The following is a 25,285-nucleotide window of genomic DNA, read 5'->3' as shown; positions in this document are numbered from 1 at the left end:
GTCTTGCTCTGTTGCCTGGGCTAGAGTGCCATGGTGTCAGCCTAGCTCACAGCAACCTCAAACTCCTGGGCTCAAGCAATCCTTCTGCCTCAGCCTCCCGAGTAGCTGGGACTACAGGCATGCGCCACCATGCCCGGCTAATTTTTTCTATATATATTTTTAGTTGTCCAGATAATTTCTTTCTATTTTTAGTAGAGACAGGGTCTTGCTGTTGCTCAGGCTGGTCTTGAACTCCTGACCTTGAGCAATCCTCCCACCTCAGCCTCCCAGAGTGCTAGGATTACAGGTGTGAGCCAGGGCGCCTGGCCTGAAAGACATGATTTTAAGAAATGTCAATGAGCAAATCAGTTGGGAAATGTTGAATGTTTACTGTATTCTAGCACTTCTTAGAGCCTTTACTATAAATCTAAAAACCAGACAAAATAGCAAATGGATTCGTTGGCCTTTCTAGACAATCTCTCTACACTGTCTCTCCTCTTTCCGTGTATAGTGAATAATTAAAAGAAAATAGTACTTCCAGGGTATGGACTAGATATAGTAGGAGTATGTAATTAGGATACTCAAAAATGTCAGCACTTAACTGAGGCTTAGCATTTAAAAATGAAAGTTTATATGTAACAAAAATTAAACAAAAGGTATTTTTTATATTAAAATTTAAAAAATACATTGGATAATGGTGTAAAGAACATGCTCTAAGAATGGGGGTAAAAGCTGTTGGGCTCTTCTTGATACCACCATTTCAGAGAAGATCTTAGTTGTAAACAAGGAGAAGGCTGATGCAATCTCTGACATAATTAAAACTGGGTAAACCACACTAGGTGTGTGTGTTCCAGCAAATAGTTTGCTAAGTCTTTGTCCACGTCTATTATAGCTATTGAGCAAATGGATTGGCATGAATAGTTATGTCCTTAATGTGCACGTCATTAAGAGGTCGATATGTCTTCTCATTTACTGGCAACTTCTCCAATTCATCTAGAGTTTCCAGACCATCTATTACCCTGAAAAAGAAACAATACGATGCATGAAAATTTCCTCAGATTGAAATGTAATATCCACATTTCAAAAGCAATTACAGTCTCCTTAAGAGAAAAGGACCATGTTTTATAGTTCTTTGAACTCTGTAGTTGAATGTACAAAATTCAGAAATAAAAATTTGTTTTCATGCCCTTAGTCAACAATACAAAGGGTAGGAATATTGCCATCAGTGTACCTAAAATTATGTTCTACCTCACTCATACAGTCACAGAATAGCTACAAATGGGGCTAATATAACCAGTTAAAGGGAAAATGAATTGTTTTTCTATAGTCTCACAAAACTTGATACTGAATATGCGGATTTTCCCAATTCTCCAATTCTCTGGGTATCCTACAATTTAATTCCAACACAGAGTGAGCAAAGACCCCACAAGTTGGTCCCGCAAGACTGCTCCCCACTTCAGATGCCAGTTCCAAGTCCCAGGTTGTGATCTGTACTTCTGCCAAACCAGATATGACTAGGGGGTTCCCATACGCCCCGGCTCTGTTTGAAAATTTGCTAAAATGGCTCACAGACTCAGGAAAGCACTTTACTTATTATTATGGCTTATTATAAAGGATACAACTCAGGAAAAGCCAAATGGAAGAGCTGCATAGGGCATGGTACAGGAGAGGGGCACAGAGCTTCTGCACCTACATGTGCTCCCCAATCCAGCTCTCCAAACCCTGTTTGAGGTTTTCAAGGAGGCTCCATTATGTAGGCACCATTGATTAAATCACTGGCCATTGGTGACTGGCCTCAATCTCCATTCCTCCTCTCCTTCCTAGAAGTCAGGGATAGGGGGTTGGAAAGTACAGCTGAAAGTTCCAATTCTCTAATCATATGGCTGATTCCTTGGGCAGCTGGCTCCCATCCTGAAGCTATCTAGGGGCCCACCAAGAATCACCGCATTAGCATAAACTCAAATACAGTTGAAAGGGGCTAGGCTAATTATGAATAATAAAATATTCCTCTCACTCCTATCACTCAGGAAATTCCAAGAGTTTTAGAAGCCCTGTGCCAGTAACCAAAAATGAAGACCAAATATATATTGTTTATTATATCACAATATCATACCAGTCATAAGGATTTCTTTGCCATAGGAAATACCTGGAGAAAGTATGTAGGATGACACTATTATTAGTATTGCCCTACACTGAAAGTCCTGAAGTAGGTGGATACATACTTTATCCTTTAAATACGGTGTTTCCACTTTTTGCTTCTGGACAACAATAAAAAGTGATAATAACAACAACAGGACAAGAGAAGATTGACAGTTAACTCAGCCTCCAGCAAGTCCACTTCATGTTAACACCAAGAAAAAATATTTTTTTTTTTATTATTCCAGGGTTTTGTGAGGGTACAAACATTGTAGTTACACTTTATGTCTTTGCCTCACCCAAATGCGGGTTAAAGGCATGCCCTTCCCTCCCTTTAGTGCTCCCCGTGTCCTTTAGTTGTAGATTTCCCCCCCATCCCCCTAATCCCTAGAGAGTATTTCTGCCATGTGATCAACCTAAAGAAAAAATATTGAGAGCTGTTCTTTGAATACATGTTCTGGAAATATGAATCTAAAACATTTGCTAAGAAAGAGTGGCTTTTTAGATTAGACTTCCTAGTGTAACTCAAATCAATTCCCAAGATTTATACAGGCGAAATATCCCTTATCGGAAATACTTGGGACCAGCAGTGTTTCAGATTTTGGATTTTTTTCTGATTTTGGAATATCTGCATATATGTAATGAGATATCCTGGGGATGGAGGAACCTAAATCTAAAGATGAAATTCATTTTTTATGTATACCTTATATCCATGGCCTGAAGATAATTTTTAAAGACTTTTTTTTTTTGAAACAGTCTCACTCTGTTGCCCAGGCTGGAGTGCAGTGCCATCATCATAGCTCACTACAATGCCAAACTCCTGGGCTGAAGTGATCCTCCTGCCTTAGCCTCCTGAGTAGCTGGGATGGGACTACAGGCATGTGCCACCATGCCCAGCTAATTTTTTCTATTTTTTAGTAGAGACGAGGGTCTGGCTCTTGTTCAGGCTGGTCTCGAACTCCTGAGCTCAAACAATCCGCCAGTCTCAGCCTCCTAGAGTGCTAGGATTAGGATTACAGGTGTGAGCCACCTTGCCCAGCCTCTAAATTGTAAATCTTAAGGGCTTTCCCACCTTCTAAGTCAGTAAGAGAAACAGAGGATATAGGAAACACAAGTCTTAGGAAAAAAGAAAAACAAGCGGGGGATTGGGGCAGGTAGAATAGAGGCAGGTTGAGTCTAGTCAATTATCTGGGACATGGGCCTCTTGGCAAGACAAAGGAAAGCTATGGATCATCTTCCCTTGTTCTAAGCGCTACAGTTTTGTCACAAATCCTGTAAAATAAATCCTGGTTATTATTGATAAATAATTTTGAATGATGGGAGAAAATAAAAGGAAGGGAAACTGGATTATTTACATATGCACAAAAATTACTAGATGCTGTAATAGTTCATTAGTTTCATTGAACATTAATAATGCATAAATTAGACACACATATATGGAATGAAAAAGAAAAGTTGTACAGTCATCTATTTTTTTGTTGTTGTTGTTGTTGAGACAGAGTCTCACTCTGTTGCCCGGGCTAGAGTGCCATGGCGTCAGCCTAGCTCACAGCAACCTCAAACTCCTGGGCTCAAGCAATCCTTCTGCCTCAGCCTCCCGAGTAGCTGGGACTACAGGCATGCACCACCATGCCCGGCTAATTTTTTCTATATATTTTTGGTTGTCTGATTAATTTCTTTCTATTTTTAGTAGAGACGGGGTCTCGCTCTTGCTCAGGCTGGTTTCGAACTCCTGAGCTCAAACAATCCACCCGCCTCGGCCTCCCAGAGTGCTAGGATTACAGGCGTGAGCCACCGCGCCCAGCCAGTCATCTATTTTTAATAAACCTAACTTGGCATCCAAACTCTAGAAACAAACTCTAGAATTGTGCCTTGGTCTATTTTTCAGCATGGTAAATATCTGTTGAATTAACAGATGAATTTACTTCCCCCGGATTTATAAAATTTATAAAACCATGTATAGCACTTGCAATGGATATTCTAGCATAGACTGCTAAATACTTCCCTAGGATCCACTCTTCCCTTCTTCTTACTCAGAGAAATCTGATTTTAGCGAGAGTGGCAATGTGTCCAGCTGAAAAACATTTTCTACCCTCCCTTTTTGATGAGGGGTGGCCATATTACTAAGTTCTGGGTCTTCCAGCAAAGTTCTTTAAAAGGGGGCTGACTCAGCTGGCAAACACCATTTGTCTTTCCTCCTCGCTTCTGCCTGGCACACAGATGTTCTGAGTAGAGCTGCACTGCCCAAATTATGACCATGAGCATGCTTGAGGATGGAAAATAAAGATAGTTGTGAAAAAAGACAGAGGTGCCTGGATCCACCATGCCAGTCCATCTTGTTTATGCCACTATTTTCCAGCTCTGTTAGGTGCTGTGAAATGCTATTCTTAATGAAAACAGACACATTACTGTTAATTTGCATAACAATCCTGAAAAAAATTATTTGCCCCTCTTTTACAAATTAAGTAAAATGAGGCTCAGAGAGGTGACAACTTTCCCAAAGTCACACAGAGCTAGTGAGTGGTGGACTTAAACTCTAGGTGCACTTGCTCTCATACTGCTCTTTTCAATAGTAGTTATGCTACTATCACAGCCAAGCATATGTACCCCTTGCATTGAAATGCCAAAGACCATAACCAAAATACTCACTTTCCAAATACTGTGTATTTCATGTCCAAATGTGGCTGCTTGCCATAGGTGATGAAGAACTGAGATCCATTAGTGTTTGGGCCATTATTAGCCATAGATACAACACCTCTAACATTGTGCTGAAAAAGAGCAAAGTATTAACTAAGTTATAATATAAATATTCCAAATATAGGATTAAAACAGGACATGCACTTTTTACCTTGTTAATATTTAAGGGACCAAGAAAAAACATTTAACCAGCTTCTATTAGGGCTAATCCAAATGTTCAGTTTCTGTATTATCTGTATCCCTGAAAACTTGTATGTAAATTGTTTACATAACAAATCCTATTCCTCAATGAATTTCATTTTCACTTTGAAGAAGTACAGCCACAAACACTTTTAGCAATAGGAATGTATAACGGAAATAATCCTTACATTTATATTAAGGGATAGTGTGCTGGAATAAAATGATCAGGTAGACAACAAAATCAAAATCCCCATAATCTCTTCTCATATACACTGGACTCTTGCTAGTTTATCTGTAAAACAAGGGAAGTTGGACTAGTTCAGGGGTCTATTCATAGTTCAGATGCTCACAAGGGTCAAGCAGATAAACTGACAGTTGGGCAGAACATAAGCATTATGGAGAGATGGAGTCTGGCAAAATGATTCAATAGTTATCTATTCGCTAATGGCATTAAAAGTTTTTTTTAAACTGATGGTCATCGAGAATGCATCTGTGGGTCTTCCCTCCATGGGCAGTCAGTTCATAATCCCAGGACTGGATGATCTAAGAGCTTATCCAGCTCTAACAGCATAATACTATTTGTGTACATGGGAATGTGTACAGGAATTAAGAGGGCCTTACTGAAAAGACTAAAGACATGACTGTGAACATGTTACAGGGAGGTGCCCAAATATAAAATATATTTCGAGTAACTCCACTGATTATTCTAGCTGTAGCTATTCATCAGGTGACATTAATTTAACATGCCATAGAGATGCAGCTACATCAAAATATTATTACTTTGTCTCCCTAAAAGATACCTAGCAATCAAATGTAATATTTAATACATACACAAGAATATAGGTACCAGTTTTTAAGTTAATAAACACCCATTAACATATTTCCCAGCTCTCAGAGTTAAAATTGACCAATTTGTTGCAAATGCCTATGAGCTCCTCTCCAACTATGTATTACCTCAACCTCTCCAAGAGGTAACCACTATTCTGATACACTTATAGCCTAAACAATACATTGTTTCCTTTTCCTTCTGAACTCTATATAATGTGACATCACACAACATTAGTCTTCTAGGAAATGCTTTTTACACTTAACCTTGTTACAATTTCTTAGATGCATAGATGTATATGTAGCTATAGTTCACTGATTTTTTTTTTTTTTTTACTGCTGTGTGATATTTCACTATTGAATATAGTAAAATTTATCCACTCTATAATCAATGGACCTTTGGGTTGTTTCTAGATTTTTGCTATTACAAATAGTACATTAGGAACACTCCTGTACATGTGTCTTGTGCATACATACAAGTTTCTTTTGGGTAAACATTTGGGAATGGAATTGCTGGGTCAGTATGTGAACATTCATTATACTTCTGCAACCTTCGTGTATTTTACAAGATAATGGTTCTCACCCCTGGCTGCAAAGGAATCACCAAGGAACCTTAAAATATAGTCAAGGTCCTAACCAGTCCTACTGACTATTCATCTCTACTTTTTGGAGAGTAAGGCCCTGATCTTTTATAGTTTTGAATTTTCCACAGGTGATTTTTCTCACAGCCAATCACTGGTTTTCAATTGGTATATGGAAACAGTCATTAACGTAGTAATTAATGCCTAGAAATTGTTTAGTTTCTAATTCAGGAAAAGGTTGACTTTTCAGAAAGTTTATTACCTATCAACCCCAACTCTGTAACAAAGCTAATATATTTTCTTATAATAGAAAAGCAAAAACAAGATAAATTATTCTTAGTATCATCATCCAGAGAGATATACCACAATGAATTTTTTTCGGAATGTTTGTGGGTATATTTTAATGTAACTGAATATATAATACACTCAATTGCATATTCTTGAGAATTTATCACCTTTCTTCTAATTATAAAGTTATCATATGCAGATATGAAGTTTGAAAGACCACACAATAGTTAACTGAAGTTATCTATGGGAAGTGGAACTAATTTTTAAAAATAGGTGAACACTAGTTGTTAATTTTAGAAAAAAAAAAAAGACTCTTTAAAAAATTTGAAAAGTACAGAAAAGTATAACAAAGGATATTAAAAATCGCTAATTTACCATGCTGAAGATTTATTTATATGCACTTCTCTTTAACCTGAGATCTACCACAGGTATTAAGTCAAGTTAATACAGGAATTTCAAACATCTAACAGAAAATTATACCCTGACTCCACCATAATGCAATGTATCAATGTAACAGAACTGCACTTGTACCCCATGAATATATACAAATAAAAAATAAATGGGAAAAATAGGAAAATGATAAAAGTTGGGGATTGAGGCTGGGCGTGGTGGCTCATGCCTGTAATCCTGGCACTCTAGGAGACTGAGGCGGGAGGATTGCTTGAGCTCAGGAGTTCGAGACCAGCCTGAGCAAGAGTGAGACCCCATCTCTACTAAAAATAGAAAGAAATTAGCCAGACAACTAAAAATAGAAAAAATTAGCCAGGCATTGTGGTGTGTGCCTGTAGTCCCAGCCACCCGGGAGGCTGAGGCAGGAGGATCGCTTGAGCCCAGGAGTTTGAGGTTGCTGTGAGCTAGGCTGACACCCCGGCACTCTAGCCCAGGCAACAGAATGAAACTCTGTCTCAAAAAAAAAAAAAAAGTTGGGGATTGACCATGGGCAATATTGCAACCAAGTTTAATAATCTTTCCTACCCACTCTCAAAAAAGGCCACTGATTCATGTCATTCCAACACGAATTTTATAGTGAGATATTAAGTCCCTTTGGTATATTACTACTAATAGTTAAATATTGGGCTCAAAGATGAGCTCGCTTAATATCAAGATCCATGAGATGGTGAGATTCCAATATAAATGTCAGACAAGAACTACCACTTACAATTTTCTCCCTGACATCATTTAACAAGTGTGCAAAACTACAAAAAAGTATATTCATTTAGTAATGATGTTAACTTGTGTTACTATTATACAACACATGTATCTAGTTTCCAAGTGTAACCAAGGCATGAGAAAACAGATTTTTGAAGCACTGGGGATATACCTTAAGATATTCACTGTATTCATCCTCAAACTTCTTGCCCCAGATACTGCTACCTCCTCTTCCAGTACCTATATTACAAAACAAGCAAATCAAAAGAAGTATCTAAAGTTGAAAAGGGTTCTTTCCTAAAACTTAAGGGCTACTTTATAGTATAACTCTTTAAATACACACAAAATTTGATATGGCCGTTGCACTTTACCAATTTTAACTTTACAGAAGAATAAAATACCTATAAAAACCAAAAAAGAACAACTCTTCTTATCAGTATTTTAGGGGTAGGTGTTAATAGCTTCTGCTTAAAATTTCTTGCTATGGGCTGGGTGCAATGGCTCACATCCATAATCTTAGCATTCTGGGAGGCTGAGGCAAGAGGACCACTTGAGCTCAGGAGTTCGAGACCAGCTTAAGCAAGAGCGAGACCCTTTCCCTACAAAAGATAGAAAAATTAGCTGGGTGTGGTGGCGTGCCCCTGTATTCCCAGCTACTCGGGAGGCTGAGTGAGCTATGATGACGTCACTGCACTCTAGCCCAGGCGACAGAGCAAGACTCTGTCTCAAAAAAAAAAAAAAAAAAATTCTTGCTATGGTAAGGTGGCCTGGTTATAAAAACTCCACATGCTTTTCTTTTTGTATTTTTCTTTTACCCTCTTCTTCATACTATATAGCTAATTCCCTTGATTTTAGTTAATGGAATAACTTACCTGTTGGATCTCCTGTTTGAACCATGAAACCCTTGATATTTCTATGAAATATACAGCCATTGTAGTAATTACTGGCACAAAGAGCCAAGAAATTCTGAAGAGAATAAAAACAATGATTGAGAAATGATGCAGCAGAAACCCATTTAAGACAAAGAACCAATCATATTTACTGAAAACAACTAGAGCAGCATATTTAAACTATGACTTTTAGGCATTATTTTGGATAATGTCACTTCCCTGTCTAAAACACTTCAACAGCTTCCTTCTGCTCTTGGAATAAAATACAAAATCTTCAGCAGGGCCTAACCAGACTTGCAGGACTGGCTTATCTCTACATTTCATATAAGAACCCCTTCCCTGTTACTCACTACATTAACCCCATCAGCATTCTGACAATTTATCCAAAAGGGGCAGGTTTCCCTCTCTTGGGGCCTTTGTTTCTGCTACTTCTACAGATAGAATGTTCTTTTTTTTTTTTTTGAGACAGAGTCTCACTGTGTTGCCCGGGCTAGAGTGCCGTGGCGTCATCCTTGCTCACAGCAACCTCAAACTCCTGGGCTCAAGCAATCCTTCTGCCTCAGCCTCCCAAGTAGCTGGGACTACAGGCATGTGCCACCATGCCCGGCTAATTTTTTCTATATATTTTTAGTTGTCCGATTAATTTCTTTCTATTTTTAGTAGAGATGGGGTCTCGCTCTTGCTCAGGCTGGTCTCGAACTCCTGACCTTGAGCGATCCACCCGCCTCGGCCTCCCAGAGTGCTAGGATTACAGGCGTGAGCCACCGCGCCCGGCCCTTTATATCTCTTTCGATGGAGATAACATCGTACCTTCTACAATCAAAGTACTACTTCCTTGACTAGGCCTGCCCTCACCTTCTTCCTTTAAGTAGTTCCTTTCCCATTATTCTCTATCTCAACCCTTATTTCCTTCAAGGCATTATTGCCTTTTAGAATTACTTAATCTTCCCACCCTGCCTATTTTCCCAGCAAGAATATTAGCTCCATGAAGGCAAGAAATGTCTGTTGCTAATCACTGTATCCCCAGACCTTGGCAAGACAGCCTTTCGCAATTCATATACATATGTACAAATGAATACATACATACAGCTGACTCTTCTTCCTTCTATCCTTGTCATTTAAGCAGGTAAAATAATGTATAGAACAGTTCTTTTTTCTAATATCCTAATGATTATGTTTCCTGAGGACAAATGAGCCAAAAGGAAACGATATAGCCATTCTACAGTTACAGAAAAATTATCTACCTACTCTTTGATCCATCTTTGACGTCAGGAAAGAAAAGTGGAAATTAGGCCAGAAGATATCTTGGCTACTTTTTTTCTTACAATGGTTTTACAGAAAGTTTTGTTGTTGTTCAGGTTAGACGATTTGATTTCCAAATTGTTATCCTGTTGTATTAGCTGATATTTACTATGTAAATAATGGTACTCACCTCACATGTTTTGGGTGTTCTCTCACAGAAGACTTCTATTTTAATATCACCTACATCTGTATGCAATGTCACAGACTAAAAAGGAGAGAGAATGTGAGAACAAATGAGATATCTTCAGGTGACTTTATGCACTGTATTATTTCCCTGATTGAATGTTCAAAATGACAATCTGAATAAAAACAGAGAGAAAGAAATACCACTTCAGAGATTATTCATCCACATAGCAGGAAGTTGTACTTCTTCCTCAAAATTTATTTCAAAGGTAGAAAAATAACTCCAGAAGATAAATATAAATGTTAGGATAAAGAGCTATCTATGCTAAAAATTTGGAAGCAAATATTGTGATGGAAATAATTATTTTAACTTTGAATTTTTCATCAATAAAAATTTAAAAATTGTTATGTTAGTATGGATTTATATGACAATTTACCAACATCATTATTTACTGATAAATCACAGTACAATGATTTTTCAAAACATAATTTTCACCCTTTTCTTTAAGTACTTTAATTCTGAAAAATAGGGTTAAAAACAATTCATTTATTTACTAAAGATAACAAACATAAAAAGGGTGTTTCTATATCCTAAATGTACAGAGGTAACTATAGTGCTGTTTCTTGCTTTTTTTTTTTTTTGCTGTTGTTTTTGTACCTGTTTTTTAGTAACTTGTATACTCCTCTTATACCCTATTCCAGAGAGGGAGAAAACTATCTGGAGGCTTCCTTTTTCATTTCTCTTCCTACCATAGCATGTAGCAGTTAGACAATATGGCCAGGTTGAAGATTCAGATAAGAGCATGTGTGGGAGGAGCAGGGTACTATTCTCACTGCTTTTCTTCCACTTCAAATTCTAGTTGCCCACTTTAGATCCACAGCAAAAGAATCCAATTAAAAGTATTACACTTGGCTATTTTCTTCTGCTCCTCGGACTTCCCCTTTCTGTCTTTAACTTGTAATCAAGTTTTTTGATGCAGGTAAATTCTGTGCATTTTAAGTGAAGACATTAAAGAATTTAAAAACAATTTTGCTTATTTCTGGTTTTTAATGGATCATTCTATATTGTATGCTTCTACAGCCTATAATTTCTGTCTTGCCACTAAAATTTCCATGCACTTTTATTTCCCTTAACTGAAATTCTAAAAATAACTTACGAAAGGCATTTCATAAGAATTCTACAAAACTTACCATTTTTCTTCTTGATGGTTTCAGGAAGGACTATTTAATATCTCACAATTGTCCTGAGAGACGCTCAAAACTAAGTCTTTATTCCCCAAAGAAAAAAGAATTAAGATCATTTTTCTATCATCTTAACTCACACTCATCTGTACCATATATTTAAAAGAAAAAAATCCTCGAAGAGCATCCCCCTAATAAAAATCCAGCTATATCAGTGATGAGGAGAAACCCTACCTGACTCAAGCCCCCCAATTTCCCACTTCTTTTACTCTTCTTCAAGAGCCTCCTTGCAAGTCCTCCAGGTACCTTCCCACCTGAGGGTCTAGCCACTGGTTTTTCCCTTTTCCTGGAACGCTTACACTCAGACATCTGTACAGCTAATTTCCTCACCTCCAACTCTCCGCTCATGTGTCAAGTTTAGTCGCCCTAACAACCCTATTTAAAACCGCTTTAGGCAGGGTGAGTGGCTCACACCTGTAATCCTAACACTTTGGGATAGGATTGCTTGAGATCAGGAGTTATTTCTAAAAAAGAACGAGACCCCCGTGTCTACAAAAATTAGAAAAATAGGACAGGCGTGATGGCGCGTGCCTGTAGTCCCACTTACTGGGAAGGCTGAGGCAGGATTCCGTAAGACCAGAAGTTTGAGGTTGCAGTGAGCTATAATACGATAACGCAACTGCACACCAGCCTGGGAGAGAGCGAGATCCTGTCTTAAAACAAAAACAAAACTACTGTAACTCTAAGACATGCGCTATTTCCTTTTCCCATAGTACGTATCACTAACATACTATGAACTTTCCTTATTTATTCTGACGTTCCAACAGCCTCTCCGCCCAGAATGTTCCCTCGAACTATCCCAAGAACTAAACCAGTGCCAACAGAGAGCTCAGCAAGCATTTGAGTAAGTGAAAGAATGAACGACGTTCCTCCATACGTACTTACTTAACCACTTCGGTTAGCACAGCCGTTGTTAAAACAGGAAAAAGGCAACCACAGATGCCTGTATAGGTCAACTAGTTCAAAATTATAATTTCTTTAGACTAGCGGAAGTTGAGCGTGGGACCCATTAAACAGAACGCCCCTTACTTCCTCACCTCCTTCTCCCTCTCCTCTCCTTCCCCCTCTCCTCTCCTTCCTGTCTCAAACCAAAACGACTAGAACTAGGCGAATATTGTAATTTATCCCCACCCACTTGAAATCTGACGGTGAAAGGGCGCCCTATGAATAATTACACCGGGACAAGAAGCGTAACCCAGAACTACCTCAAGCAGTTCTTTAGACTGGGCTGTAAAAGGGTCTGGACCATTTCCGCTCAGCTCCTTCCCCCAGCCCATTGCCACAACGACAGGCGCTCCGGCGCAGGACCGGAAGTGACGCAAGAGGAGGGTTTCCGGGACTGGTGAGTAGTGGGTGATTTAAATGGCGAGTGGGTAGTTGTGACCCTCGAGGTGGGTCCTGGTTAGTGCAGGCTGTGAGTGTTGTGGTGGCGCTGCAGAGGAAGAAGGCAGAAGAGGAGATTAGGACAGAAAACTGCCCTGCCGCGTGAGAACTTTGGGCACTTGTGGGGCGGGGATCCTGACTCAAGTTACCGGCTGTGTCACCTGGCTCTTCACTGTCCTGGAAAAGGCCTGAAGTGGCACTGAAATGAGGAATAGAGGAAGTAACTTGGAGCAGTTTGCAGGTTGTCAGTGTTACTTAACAATAGCAAACACAGTGCTTACTCTAGGACAGGCACTGTTTCCAGCTTTACAAACGTTTAAATCTCGCGACTACATGAGCTAGGCACTATTTCCTTTCTTCAGAGGAGGACACTGCAGAGGTTAAGTGATTTGCCCGTGGTTACACAGCAGTGGCTCTGGGATCCAGTCTGGCTTCAGAGTCAGTGCTCTTAAGCACCATGCTATGCTCCTTCCCATTGTCGTTGTTAACTTTGGCGCTTGCCACATTTAGAAGAGTCTGGAGAGTGGAGTAGTATTAAGACCTCGAATGGCTTTTGGAGGCCCCACATCCCTTCATGTTAAATAAGTGTGTTCATCTCATTAAACATTTTTGCAGTAGAAATGTTGAAAATAATTTGCTTTTGAAATAATTGCGTTACGGGTATTTTGTTAAATTTACAATTGGTTATGCTGTCTTGTTAAATATTGTGCATACCATGAAATGGTTTTCTTGAAAAACAAAAATGTGGGTACTAAGTTTAAGAATGAGGTTGAGAATATTATCTTTTGTAGTTATTTGATTAAACATTTGCTAATTTTACGGTTTTCATATTTTAGAGCCAACAATTTTTTTCCAGCTCCTCATTGTCCTCCCACCTTCCCCTTTTGCCAAGCTTTCTAGTTTCTTGTTGGATGCATATGATTAGAAGGCTTACAGGCTGTGTGGGCTAAGTGCCCTACACCTCTCTTGCCTGGCCTTTTGAAGCAGATGTTATTGGTTGAGGAGCAGTAGCTCCTGCCTTCTGCCTTGACCCTGCCCATTTGTAACGTGACCTATCTGTGTGTTCCTTGATTCTTGCTGCTGATAAAGCACTTGAAATTTTAAATATTATTATATTTTTTGATAAAGCATGTTTTAGTGCATACCAGTATATACCATCCCAACTCAATTCTGTTTTAGTCAGGAGAGGGGGACTGTCAGTCTGTAGTAAGCATTTAGTGCTGGCCTATGCTGGTGACACTGAGATTTATTAAAGATAGTTTCTATCCTCCAGCAACTTTAGCATACTGGGGGAGACAGACCAACAGAACTGTAATGTGAGAATAATAGAGGGGAGGGAAAGGAAGGAAAGGGTTGGGGAAAAATGCCAAAAAGGAAGATTTTTCAAGAAAAGCTTTATTTAGGAAGTTGAAGGGGGTCTTGGAAAAAGGAATGGTAATATTTAGAGAAAAGGATTAGGGAGGAGGGTAGTTGAAACAAGGGTGGGGAGAATAAGAACAAAGGTGTGGTGGCTGGGTGGAGGAGATACGCATTTGTGTATTATGTACAGGCTTTGCTAGGTGACATATTCATTTGCTCCTCTGGATGGCCTGTGAGGTAGGTTATAGTATCTCCATTTTGTAGGTAAGAAAACAAGCTCCGAGAGGTTAAATGACTTACCTAAAACTACAATGTGCTGGTAATTGTCAGAGTCACTATTTGGACCCAGATCTCTCTGACAACAGCTCTTTTGCCCATATGCTTTGATGCCTCAAAGATCCAGGCCTAAAGTGTGTGTGTGTACCATTTTCTGTGTTTTGCCTTCAGATACTCAGTTTTACCTGATTTCTGTATGTTGTCATCTTGTGTACGCCTGGTTCCCACAACAGTCCGGCTTGTAGATTCCCTGATCTGCAGTTCTTCCCGTTCCTTCATGGATTTGAAGGCTCTCCTTTCCTCATTGAATGACTTTGCATCCCTCTCATTTGCTGAGAGTTGGGACAATGTTGGATTACTGGTGGAACCAAGCCCACCACATACTGTAAACACACTCTTCCTGACCAATGACTTGACTGAGGAAGTGATGGAGGAGGCACTGCAAAAGAAAGCAGATCTCATTCTCTCCTACCATCCACCTATTTTCCGACCCATGAAGTGCATAACCTGGAAAACCTGGAAGGAGCGCCTGGTGATCCGAGCTCTGGAGAACAGAGTTGGTATCTACTCTCCTCACACAGCCTATGATGCTGCACCCCAAGGAGTCAACAATTGGTTGGCTAAAGGACTTGGTGAGAAGCCTCTTCTTTCATATTTAATATTTTCCTACAAATCCTTTGAAACTTTAGAATGTCTTTCTTATAAAGTTTGTGGAGTAGGGAGGGCATTAAATGTTGCTGAAACTTGGCAATTAAATTTTATTTGGAAAATGAAACATTTTTATCCTTAATGAATAAAGAGAGCATAAGAAGTCTTCATTGCTGGACTGAGCTTTGTGATTCCTCACTATGTGGCACAGTACCTAGCACACACTCAAAAAATGCTTGTTGAATTGAAAGTTCAGGGCTTTCCAGAAAACACTTGATATGTCAGTTAAATAGATATCGGGGTTTTATTGAATGTTTATTTATGCCCAGCACAATGAGGGAATTCAGCATAGTGTTTTAGCTTTATTTTAATAAATCTTTTTAGTTTACTCATTTTGGGCTGAAGCTTTTATGATAATATGATCTAGATTAGTGTGGTCTAACAGATAATGAGCATTTGCAACCTGAATCATGGTTTACATAGGTAGATTTACCAAGCAGTCAACAATTCTGTGTATCATCTAAAAATCCATGAGTTAGTCTTTCTTGTCCAAATTTTTCTGAAATTTAAGAATCTTTTGGAAAAAATTCTCTAAATAGTTTGCTTTTGTATGTCCATGCTGAAGCTCTACATTATGGGGGCTGTATATCTAAGGGGAATATATGTGTGTGTATACTCATAAGCATATGAGAATGAATTTTTTTAAAAAGTCATTTCTTATAAATTTTGCCTATAATAGTTTATCTTTTTAATCTTAAAAAAAAAAAACCCACAGAAATTCCCATTTCCCCACAATTTTTTCTCTAGGAGCTTGCACCTCTAGGCCCATACATCCTTCCAAAGCACCCAACTACCCTACAGAGGGAACCCACCGAGTAGAATTCAATGTTAACCACACCCAAGACCTGGACAAAATCATGTCTGCAGTGAAAGGAATCGTAGATGTTTCTGTAGCTTCTTTTTCTGCCAGGTACAATTTATTTTTCTCTTTTTGCGTGTATTTATGTGTAAGCATTTTCCTTAAGAAAGTCTGTAACCCTGGTATTTAGGTTTGAAAGAAATCATTTTCCCTAGGGTTGGTTTACAAAGCAGCATACTTCTCATTTGCACATGGGTCGTAGAATAAAAGAAATATGGAATCTTTCAAAACAATAAAAATGATAGGTAACACTTACTATTTTCTACATAGGAGGGACTATACTATGCATTTTACATGCAGTGTTTCTAATCCTCCTGGTAATGTTGAAAGGTAGTTGTTTTTACTTTAGAGAATATAGATAGACCTTAGTGATGTAAAGATATCATAAGGTTTACATTTATTGGTTCCCAGCAAATCAGTGATTCCCAGGCACTTTTTAGGAAGAATATATTTAAGTGCCTCTTATGAGGTCAATCATTGAATTATTTAGGGCAGAGATAGGAGATTTTCTCTTAGGCTAATTTGTCCTAATACCTGTGGGAACATCAAGGACAAGTTATACAATGCTAGGACTTAATGATTTTTTAAAAAAAAAAAAAGATAAATATAGTGCCTTTTTATTAATATTAAAACACATATTGGGCTACAACCAAAAAGTGATCTCTTTGATGAGTCGTTTTTAAGTACAGATTGCTTATAGTAAAATCACTGCTGGCTGGGGCAATAGCTCACACCTGTAATCCCAGCACTTTGGGAGGCTGAGGCGGAAGGATTGCTTGAGGCCAGGAGTTTGAGACTAGCCTGAGCAACATAGTGAGACCTTGTCTTTACAAAAAAATTTTTAAAAAGTTATCGGGGTATGGTGGCATGTATCATAGTTCCATCTACTCAGGAGGCTGAGGTGGGAGGATTAGTTGAGCCCAGGAATTCAAGGCTGCAGTGAGCTATGATGGTATCACTGCACTCCAGCCTGGGCAACAGAACGAGACCCTGTCTTAAAAAAAAAAGAGAGAGAGAGAGACCATTGCAAATGTCCTGAAATAGTTTTGGGGAATTAAAAAAAAACTATTCAGAGACGTGGGTATCTTTCCAAACATGTATAGGGACATGAAGAAATACATAGTTTTGTTTTACACACTGTTTTAATTAAATGATATGCTGTCTGTCCCTTTTTTTAACCTAACAGGAGGTCTTAGAGATCTTTACATATAAGTGTATAAGATCTCATTCTTAATTGCTGTGTGGTGTTTCTTATTAGGCATGTACTGTAGTTTAAGCATCCCTCTTCCTACTGATGGACTTTTTAGTTTGGTTCCAGTTTTTTTGATATTACAGATAATTTCTGGGTTTTGCCATTTGATAGTGGTCCAGGCATTGTTTTTCCTTCTTTTTTCAAAGTTCCACAGATAATTACAATGTTGACAATTATGCCTCCAGTTTATCTTTAAAGGTGTCCTTTAGTTCTAGAATTCTGTGTCCAGGCAGTAAGGCAGTGCCCTCCTCTCAGCAGGGGCCAGAGCCTGCCTTGGAGCTGAGAGGGGAGAGCTTCAGAGACCCTGCAGAGATCATAGGCACAGGGGCTGAGGTAGATTACCTGGAGCAGTTTGGAACTTCCTCGTTTTAGGAGTTGGCCTTGAGGAAGCAATACTTATACCTCAAGTTCAACCCGCTACTGAAGGACAGTCCTCGTCGACCAGTGACCACAGCCACTGGGACAAACAGCACGCATGACGCAGACTGGCCTTCCTCAGGAAATCCGCCAGAAGCCACACTCGTGGAGTTTGATTTCTTGGGAGTGCTGGATGTTCCCATGCCGGGCCCACCCCTGCCTGCCACTGGGCCCACTGTGGACCTGCTGCAGTACAAGCAGAAGGATCTGGACATGGCAGTGAAAGGGACACAGAGGAAAACCTGGAGCTGAAACGCAAGTGTAAGGAGTTCCACGGGAAGAACCTGGAGCTGGGGAAGATCATGGACAGGTTTGAGGCAGTCGTGTACCAGGCACTGGACGAGGCTCAGAAACAGGAGGAACTTGCCAAAGCCGAAATCCAGAAAGTTTTAAAAGAAAAAGACCAACTTACTGCAGACCTGAACCTCATGAAAAGTCCTTCTCTGACCTCTTCTAACGGTTTGAGAAGCAGAAGGAGGTGATTGAAGGTACCACAAGAATGAAGAGTTGCTGAGGAGGTGCACTGAGGAGTACTTAGTGAGGATTGACTATGAGGGCCAGAGATACCAAGCACTGAAGGCCCACGCGGAAGAGAAGCTCAAGCTGGCAAATGAGGAGCTTGTCCAGGTCTGGAGCAAGGCCCAAGAGGAGGCCTTGGCGTTCCAGGCGAGCCTGAGGAAGGGGCAGATGTGGATCCACTCACTGGAGAAGATGGTGGAGAAGAAGATTAAAGAAAATGACGAGCTGACCAGGATCGGTGATGACCTCATCTTCAAGATGAAGATCTGACCAGCAGCCAGCCTCCCTTCTGTCTATCTAAATAGAAAACTTTCTTGATGCCAATCTTTTTGGAGAGGCTCTAGAGCATTGCTTCTCAGAGGGTGATTCAAGAACCCCCTGCCTCATTGTTAGTGGGGTGCTTAGTAAAGCTGCAGATTTTTGGCTTTATACTAGACCTGTGTGATTATAATGGAGTTTGCTTGAGAATCTGTCCAGGAGATTCTCATGTTCATTCAACGATATTTTAAAATTACCCCGTCTTTGGCTTGTAAAAATTTATTTTGCCCCAGCCCCATTCGTAGATGTTGTTTCGCTGGATCTGTAGACAGGTCCAGCAGCTGTCATTTTAACAAGTTAGCAGGAGATTTTTTTTTTTTATTTTATTATTACTTTTTTTTATGAGATGGGTCTCACTCTATCACCCAGGCTGTTCTTGAACTCCTGGGCTCGAGAGATCTTCCCCTTTGCCCCGCAAGTGGCTGAGACTACAGGCACATGCCACCATGCCCAGCTGAGCAGGTTTCTGGTGCACAATTGGTATTAATAACAGTGGTTTCAAAGTGAGGTCCCTGGACCAGCAACATTGGCATCACCTGGAACTTGTTTGAAAGATAAATTCTCAGACCCCCACCTAGACCAGAAGTTCTAGGGATGGGGCCAGCACTGTTTTAGTAAAATCCCCCAGGTGATTCAGATGCATACTACAGTTTGAAAAACTATTCTGGAAAATGGACTGGTTTGGGATTAAATGGGTTCCGTTGGTTAAATCCTTAGTACCACATAAATCTAATCTCCTATTATAGCAGGTTTGTAAACTGTGGATTATTTAAAATACATTTTGGTTATAATTATCCTAAACCAATGAGTGATTTGTTTTTTCTAGGATTGATGATGAAGAACAAACACGGATCAGTCTGAATTGTACTCAGAAGGCTTTGATGCAGGTGGTGGCTTTTCTCTCCGAGAACAAACAACTTTATCAGAAGACTGAAATTCTGTCACTGGAGAAGGTAATAAAAATATTTTAACACCTGATCTTACATTATTGTGCATTTTCTAACAGCTTTATTGAGGTATAATTGATACACCAAGAATTGTACATGTTTAGTGTATACAATTTGAGTTTGATTCCTTTGCATTTTTCTTCAGCAAATTCATTTGTAAATTGTTTTATCAACAGGCCATTAACTATTACCTAAAGAAGTATAAAGTGGCAGTGAAAGCATAATATTCCCTGGAAAGTATATTGAGAAAGGGAGACATTCCAGGAATAGGAATATATTGGTACTTCTTCAGGGTTATAGACTTGGTTACAGAGTTACAGGTTTAATCTATATCTTTACTTTCTGGCTCAGAATGCTTTCCTAAGATAAACAAAAAATGTAAAAGAACCCATATTTCCAACTACTTTCTTTTTTTGTTTTTGTTTTTTATTGAGACAGGGTCTCACTCTGTTGCCTGGGCAGTGACATCATAGTTCACTGCAAACTCAGACTCCTGGGCTCAAGCGATCCTCCTGCCTCAGCCTCCCAAGTAGCTGGGACTAAAAGTGCACGCCACCATGCCCTGCTAATTTTTCTATTTTTGTAGAGATGGGGGGGTCTCGCTCTTGCTCAGGCTGGTCTCGAACTCCTGGCCGCAAGCAAGCAATCCTCCCACCTTAGCCTCCCAAAGTGCTAGGATTGTAGGCGTGAATCACTGTGCCTGGCTTTTGACTACTTTCTGAACATTTTCCACTTACAGAGCCCACAAGCATTTCACATCTAATACATACAAACACTGACTTTATCCCCACCCCACCCTTTTACATCTTTGCTTTTGTTTTGTTCCATTTCACATTAAGTTAATATTATCTATCTACTTTATTTTCCAAGTTTCCACTATTCCTCCTTTGTTCTTGTAAGTCCAAGCCCTGCTGATTCTGTCCCTCAGTGTTTCTCATCTCTATTAGCTCTGCCACCACAGTATTTGAAACTCTCATCTTCCCTCACCTGGGATATTAGTAGTCTCCTCACTGGGTACCTACAGGAGGCAGTCTAGGCTTTTTAGCACAGTTAAAACCCAAGTCCTTGTAAAACTTTCTTTGAATCTGCTTCCCCCAAGTACCACCCCCCAAGTCCCAGCTCATTTAGTTTGTATTCTTTTGTGCTCCTATAACAACAGTACTTACCTTGTATTTAAATGCTTTTATTATGATTATTCATTTAAACTTCTGCCCTTCTGGGAGGTTGTGAGCTCCTAGACACCAAAATGTTTCTGTTAGGTTTGCATCCCCAAACTTTAGTGTGGAGCTGGCTACAGTAAGCTCATAGTATGCATGTTTTATTGATTTCAGTATTTGCTGTTCTATAAGTTTGGTTTTTTAGGACTGATAATGGACAGCGACAGTGCTTCTAACTTCTGTTTCTCTTCAGCCTTTGCTTCTGCATACTGGAATGGGACGATTATGCACACTGGATGAATCTGTCTCCCTGGCAACTATGATTGAGCAAATCAAAAGACACCTAAAACTATCTCATATTCGCTTAGCTCTTGGAGTAGGGAGGACCTTAGGTAAATATTTCTCCTTCATTTATCCAATATACCTACTGATAATATTGGACAAAGGTTGAAACTCTTAGTTATATTAATATAAGTGGTAGAGAATGTGTTAGTAGCTCACAGGAGATGATTTATCTATAAGGGTTGGCAAGGTTCCACCTATGTAAGACATCTCATTGGCTTAATCAAAAAGATTTATTTCACAGTCATGCTACATGTTGATCTCAGCCAGCAGAGAAAGTCAAGTCATTGTAGACTGGTCGCTGCTGCAGAGGGAGACTATTTTAGAGGGTTTTAAAAAACTATCAGTTAAAACTTCCAGGCTGGAAATGAAACATGTTATTCTGCTCAACTCATCTTCCCAAATTTAGTCACATTACCCAATATAACCCAGAGAGGACATAAAGTGCAATCTTACCATGTGCCAGGAAGAGAGCTAGAATCATGATTGCTGCAATTATAACATAAATTTTGCACTTAACATGACTGATGATATTTTATAGAGAGATGTTACTGGGTGCAGTTTCTAAGTCTTGTAGCCACTGTCTTTTCTTCTGGCTTTTCCTAGTACTTTTGGGAACAAAAAGAGTGAACAGACATTTGCTGGACACTGGCAGTGAGCCCACAGTGTACTCAGTGTCTTTCCTATGTTCGTGAGCTCCCACTGCAAAAGCAGTGGAGCACAGACAGTTGTAACGGGTATGAATTCTGAGCTCAGACAACTGGGTTCAAATTTGTCTGTCCTATTTGTTGCATGACTTTGACAGATTTTTTTAACTCCTCTGTGTCCCAGCAGCCTCATCTGTAAAAACCGCACTAATAATAAAACCTAACTCGGTGGCACTATAGTCCATGTGACATGACACAGTGACTGGTGCACATTAAGTACAGTTAAAGGGCTAGCTGTTGTTAACTATGTGCTAGGCATTATTACTCCCATTTTATAGGTCGAAAATTGAGTTTCAGAGATGTAAGTAACTTATCCAAAAGTTCACAATTAGGTCAAACAACTCATGGGAGTTAGTTTCCAAAGCAAATGGACAGCAGAGGTGGGATTTGAGTTCCAGTCCAACTCCAAAGCCCCCCTTTGACACACCACACCCCTAAACTGCAGTGACTACTAATAAAGTATCCATTTTAGAAACCTAAATGCTGAATACTTGGATTTTGGTTTGAAAGTTTCTGTTATTTCACTTTTCAGAGGATGTTCTTAGAGGATAGTATATTAGTATATTATGTTCTTAGAGGATAGTATATTAAAAAAATATGTGCTAAATGCATTCGTAGCATTCCTCTAACTAGCCCTATTAGTTCCTCAGCTTCTTCACCTGAGAATAGAGGTAGTACTTGCCTGCCTCTCACCAGTGTACCTAGCAGCATTGGGATAAAACCTAGAGCTGCACCATTAGTACTACGCAGTGGCTGTGGGCTTGTGCAGCCACATCCAAAGGAGTAATAACGCTGCCTTGGATTAGCTATGCAATACCAAAGAGTGATCTGTTTGATTATATTAGAAAGTGTCAAAAATTCAGTAAGCACAATTCATATACTGGTGATGAGACCAGGAGTGAAATCTGCATTACATCTAAGATTCTTGGAGTACGAATTATATTATTAAAATGAAAGGGAACTGTAAAGCATTGGTCTCTTGTTTCTCTTATGTTGAAGAGTCCCAAGTCAAAGTCGTGGCCCTTTGTGCTGGTTCTGGGAGCAGCGTTCTACAGGGCGTAGAGGCTGACCTTTACCTCACAGGTAGGATGGCCTTTAGATCTCTCTTTCCGAACTATGGTTTGTTTTTTACAAATACAAAAATAGTAGATTTTGGGACAGTGCCTGGCACATAGATGATGTCTAATACATACCTGGATTAAACAGGAACTACACCAGAATTAGGGATGTATTTTATTCTTTGCGGAGGGAAAAAACCATTCAGTAATTTATTAGATTATCTCAAAAATTGATGTTCAGGCCGGGCCTGGTGGCTCACGCCTGTAATCCTAGCACTCTGGGAGGCCGAGGCAGGCGGATTGTTTGAGCTCAGGAGTTCGAGACCAGCCTGAGCAAGAGCGAGACCCCATCTCTACTAAAAATAGAAAGAAATTAATTGGACAACTAAAAATATATAGAAAAAACTAGCCGGGCATGGTGGCACGTGCCTGTAGTCCCAGCTACTTGGGAGGCTGAGGCAGGAGGATCGCTTGAGCCCAGGAGTTTGAGGTTGCTGTGAGCTAAGCGCCACGGCACTCACTCTAGCCAGGGCAACAGAGTGAGACTCTGTCTCAAAAAAAAAAAAAAAAATTGATGTTCAACGTTTATTTAACCTATCTTCTTCCTAAACCTGATTCCTCTCAGATTTCATGTCAGTTGATGATACTTTCTACCCTGTCATGTTTGCTAGAAAAATGTCTCGTCTTACTCAGACCTAAAGCCAGTCATCAATTCCTATCAGTTCGATCTCTGTGATCTCTCTAGAACCTTTCTCCTTATCTCTACCCAAACACCATCTACCTGAAGTACTGCATCAAGCCTCTAAACTTATATTCCATATACTCCCTAAAATTAAGTTTTGAAAGTGTAGATTTGATGGTGTTAATGGTCCTGGTTAAAAAGACTTTAGTGATTTCCTTTATCTGTCCTGGCAGAGCCTGAATGTTGCATCCTCTTTCATGTAGCCTTTGCATATGCCATTTTCTTTGGCTAGAATCCCTTTTCCTTGCCCCTTTCCTTGTACTTCTAGTGATAAGTGATGACCTCCTCTGAGAAGCCTTTTCTGACACTGTCCTGCTTCTGCCCCTCTTGGATCCCTGTCATTTCATCCTTAACCCCCAATATGTATTTCTGTTGGAAAGAAGTTACTTATCTGGCTCCCGGGCTTTATAACTCTATCCTTGAGAATAATACCTTATAGGTACTGGTTAATTTTTATTGAAAGAATTACTTGACCTAGTTACTACTCAGGGATATGGCCAAACATGACCCATTATTCATCCAAAGGATTTGGAGGCATTTTAAAGGATTCCTACTTTGTATACCTGCTGGTACCAGCTGCATTTCCACCTCTGCTCCTCCTTAGGGTTAGGAGAGAGTTAAAGAATTACTTTTCCCACTTCTAGGACCAGACTCTAGGGTCTTAACCTTCTGGCCATTCCATTGGCTGCTTCCCACACCCATGACTTACTATACAGCACACTCTCTTACAAAGGCTGCTGCACTAAAAACATTGTCATGTCCAGAAGAGTAGAAGTACAGCATCTGAGCAAGCCCGATGGACTTGCTCTGAACTAATAAATTAAAAATGTACTTGACTATTGCCTGTTTTTTTCTGAAGATGTAAGGTTTTTATAAGCCCTCAAATTTGTACCAGATTGAAATAAACTTACAAAATACAGGCAATTTGACTGAATATCTTACAGCATGGTATGTGGCTGTTTTAAAATTCATTTTAACATTTTACTTAAAAGGAATTTCAGACCTATAGAAAGTTGTAAGAATAGTACAATGAACTCCTGTATGCCCTTCACCTAGATTACTAGTGGTAATATTTTTTCACATCTGTACATTCTCTATGGATATATATGTGTGTGTGTAAGTTAAAATATGTATTTTTGTATATATATTCATATATTTCCCCCAGAACCATTTTGGAATAAATTGCAGACATGATGACCTTTTACTTCTCAATACTTCATCATATAATCACCTAAGAACGAGGACATTCTTTTATAAAACCATGGAACAGTTACCAAATTCCGGAATTTAATATTGTTAAAGCACTTATTTGATATACAGGCCATATTCAAATTTTGCCAGTTGATCAAAATTTATAGCATTTCTTTCTTTCTTTTCTTTTTTGAGACAGGGTCTCATTCTGTCACCCCGTCTAGAGTGCTGTGGCATCATCATAGCTCACTTCAACCTTAAACTCCTGGTCTCAAGTGATCCTCCTGCCTCAGCCTGCCCAGTAGCTGGGACTACAGGCATGTGCCACCACACCTGGCTAATTTTTTAAATATTTTGTAGAGATGGGGTCTCAGGCTGGTCTCAAACTCCTGGTCTCAAGCAATCCTCCCAAAGTTCTAGGATTACAGACATGAGCCACTATGCTCGGTCTATAGCATTTCTTTTTCTGATCCATATTCAATCCATGACCACGTGTTGCATTTAGTTGTTATATCTCTTTAGTTTCCTTCAATCTGGAATAGTTCCTCAACTTTATTTTCATAACATTGTCATTTCTGAAGATTTCTGAAAATTATAGGTCATTTTTTTTTTTTTTTGTGAGACAGAGTCTCACTGTGTTGCCCGGGCTGGAGTGCCG

General features: G+C 39.5%; 2 protein-coding genes across 3 annotated transcripts in view; one reads left to right on the top strand and one right to left on the bottom strand.

Annotated features, from left to right (window-relative positions):
* Positions 1-529: 529 nt before the first annotated feature.
* Positions 530-12,646, bottom strand: PPIL3 (peptidylprolyl isomerase (cyclophilin)-like 3). Of its 2 annotated transcripts, none has more exons than XM_012655354.1 (7): positions 12,598-12,646; positions 11,342-11,417; positions 10,158-10,232; positions 8,708-8,801; positions 8,008-8,075; positions 4,765-4,883; positions 530-998 (listed from the first exon to the last, which is right to left on the bottom strand). In XM_012655354.1, the coding sequence occupies exons 2-7, from the start codon at positions 11,342-11,344 to the stop codon at positions 872-874; spliced, it is 486 nt and encodes a 161-aa protein (XP_012510808.1). In that variant the 5' UTR covers positions 11,345-11,417; positions 12,598-12,646; the 3' UTR covers positions 530-871. The 2 variants fall into 2 exon arrangements, with proteins under 2 accessions (XP_012510808.1, XP_012510816.1); XM_012655362.1 differs by lacking the exon at positions 12,598-12,646 and adding an exon at positions 12,278-12,397.
* Positions 12,647-14,384: 1,738 nt separating this feature from the next.
* NIF3L1 (NIF3 NGG1 interacting factor 3-like 1 (S. cerevisiae)) overlaps positions 14,385-25,285 on the top strand; it is a 40,605-nt gene continuing 29,704 nt past the window's right edge. Inside the window, exons 1-5 of the mRNA XM_012655561.1 lie at positions 14,385-15,042; positions 15,866-16,028; positions 19,310-19,436; positions 20,841-20,979; positions 22,636-22,719. Of these exons, the coding sequence (XP_012511015.1) occupies positions 14,607-15,042; positions 15,866-16,028; positions 19,310-19,436; positions 20,841-20,979; positions 22,636-22,719 (949 nt within the window). The 5' untranslated portion in view covers positions 14,385-14,606. The remainder of the gene's footprint in view (positions 15,043-15,865; positions 16,029-19,309; positions 19,437-20,840; positions 20,980-22,635; positions 22,720-25,285) is intronic.

Source organism: Propithecus coquereli, unplaced genomic scaffold (assembly GCF_000956105.1).
Source record: "Propithecus coquereli isolate 6110/MARCELLA unplaced genomic scaffold, Pcoq_1.0 Scaffold113, whole genome shotgun sequence".
Lineage (NCBI taxonomy): Eukaryota > Metazoa > Chordata > Mammalia > Primates > Indriidae > Propithecus > Propithecus coquereli.
Note: the sequence above shows the minus strand (reverse complement) of the source record. Positions and strands in the feature narration are given on the sequence as shown.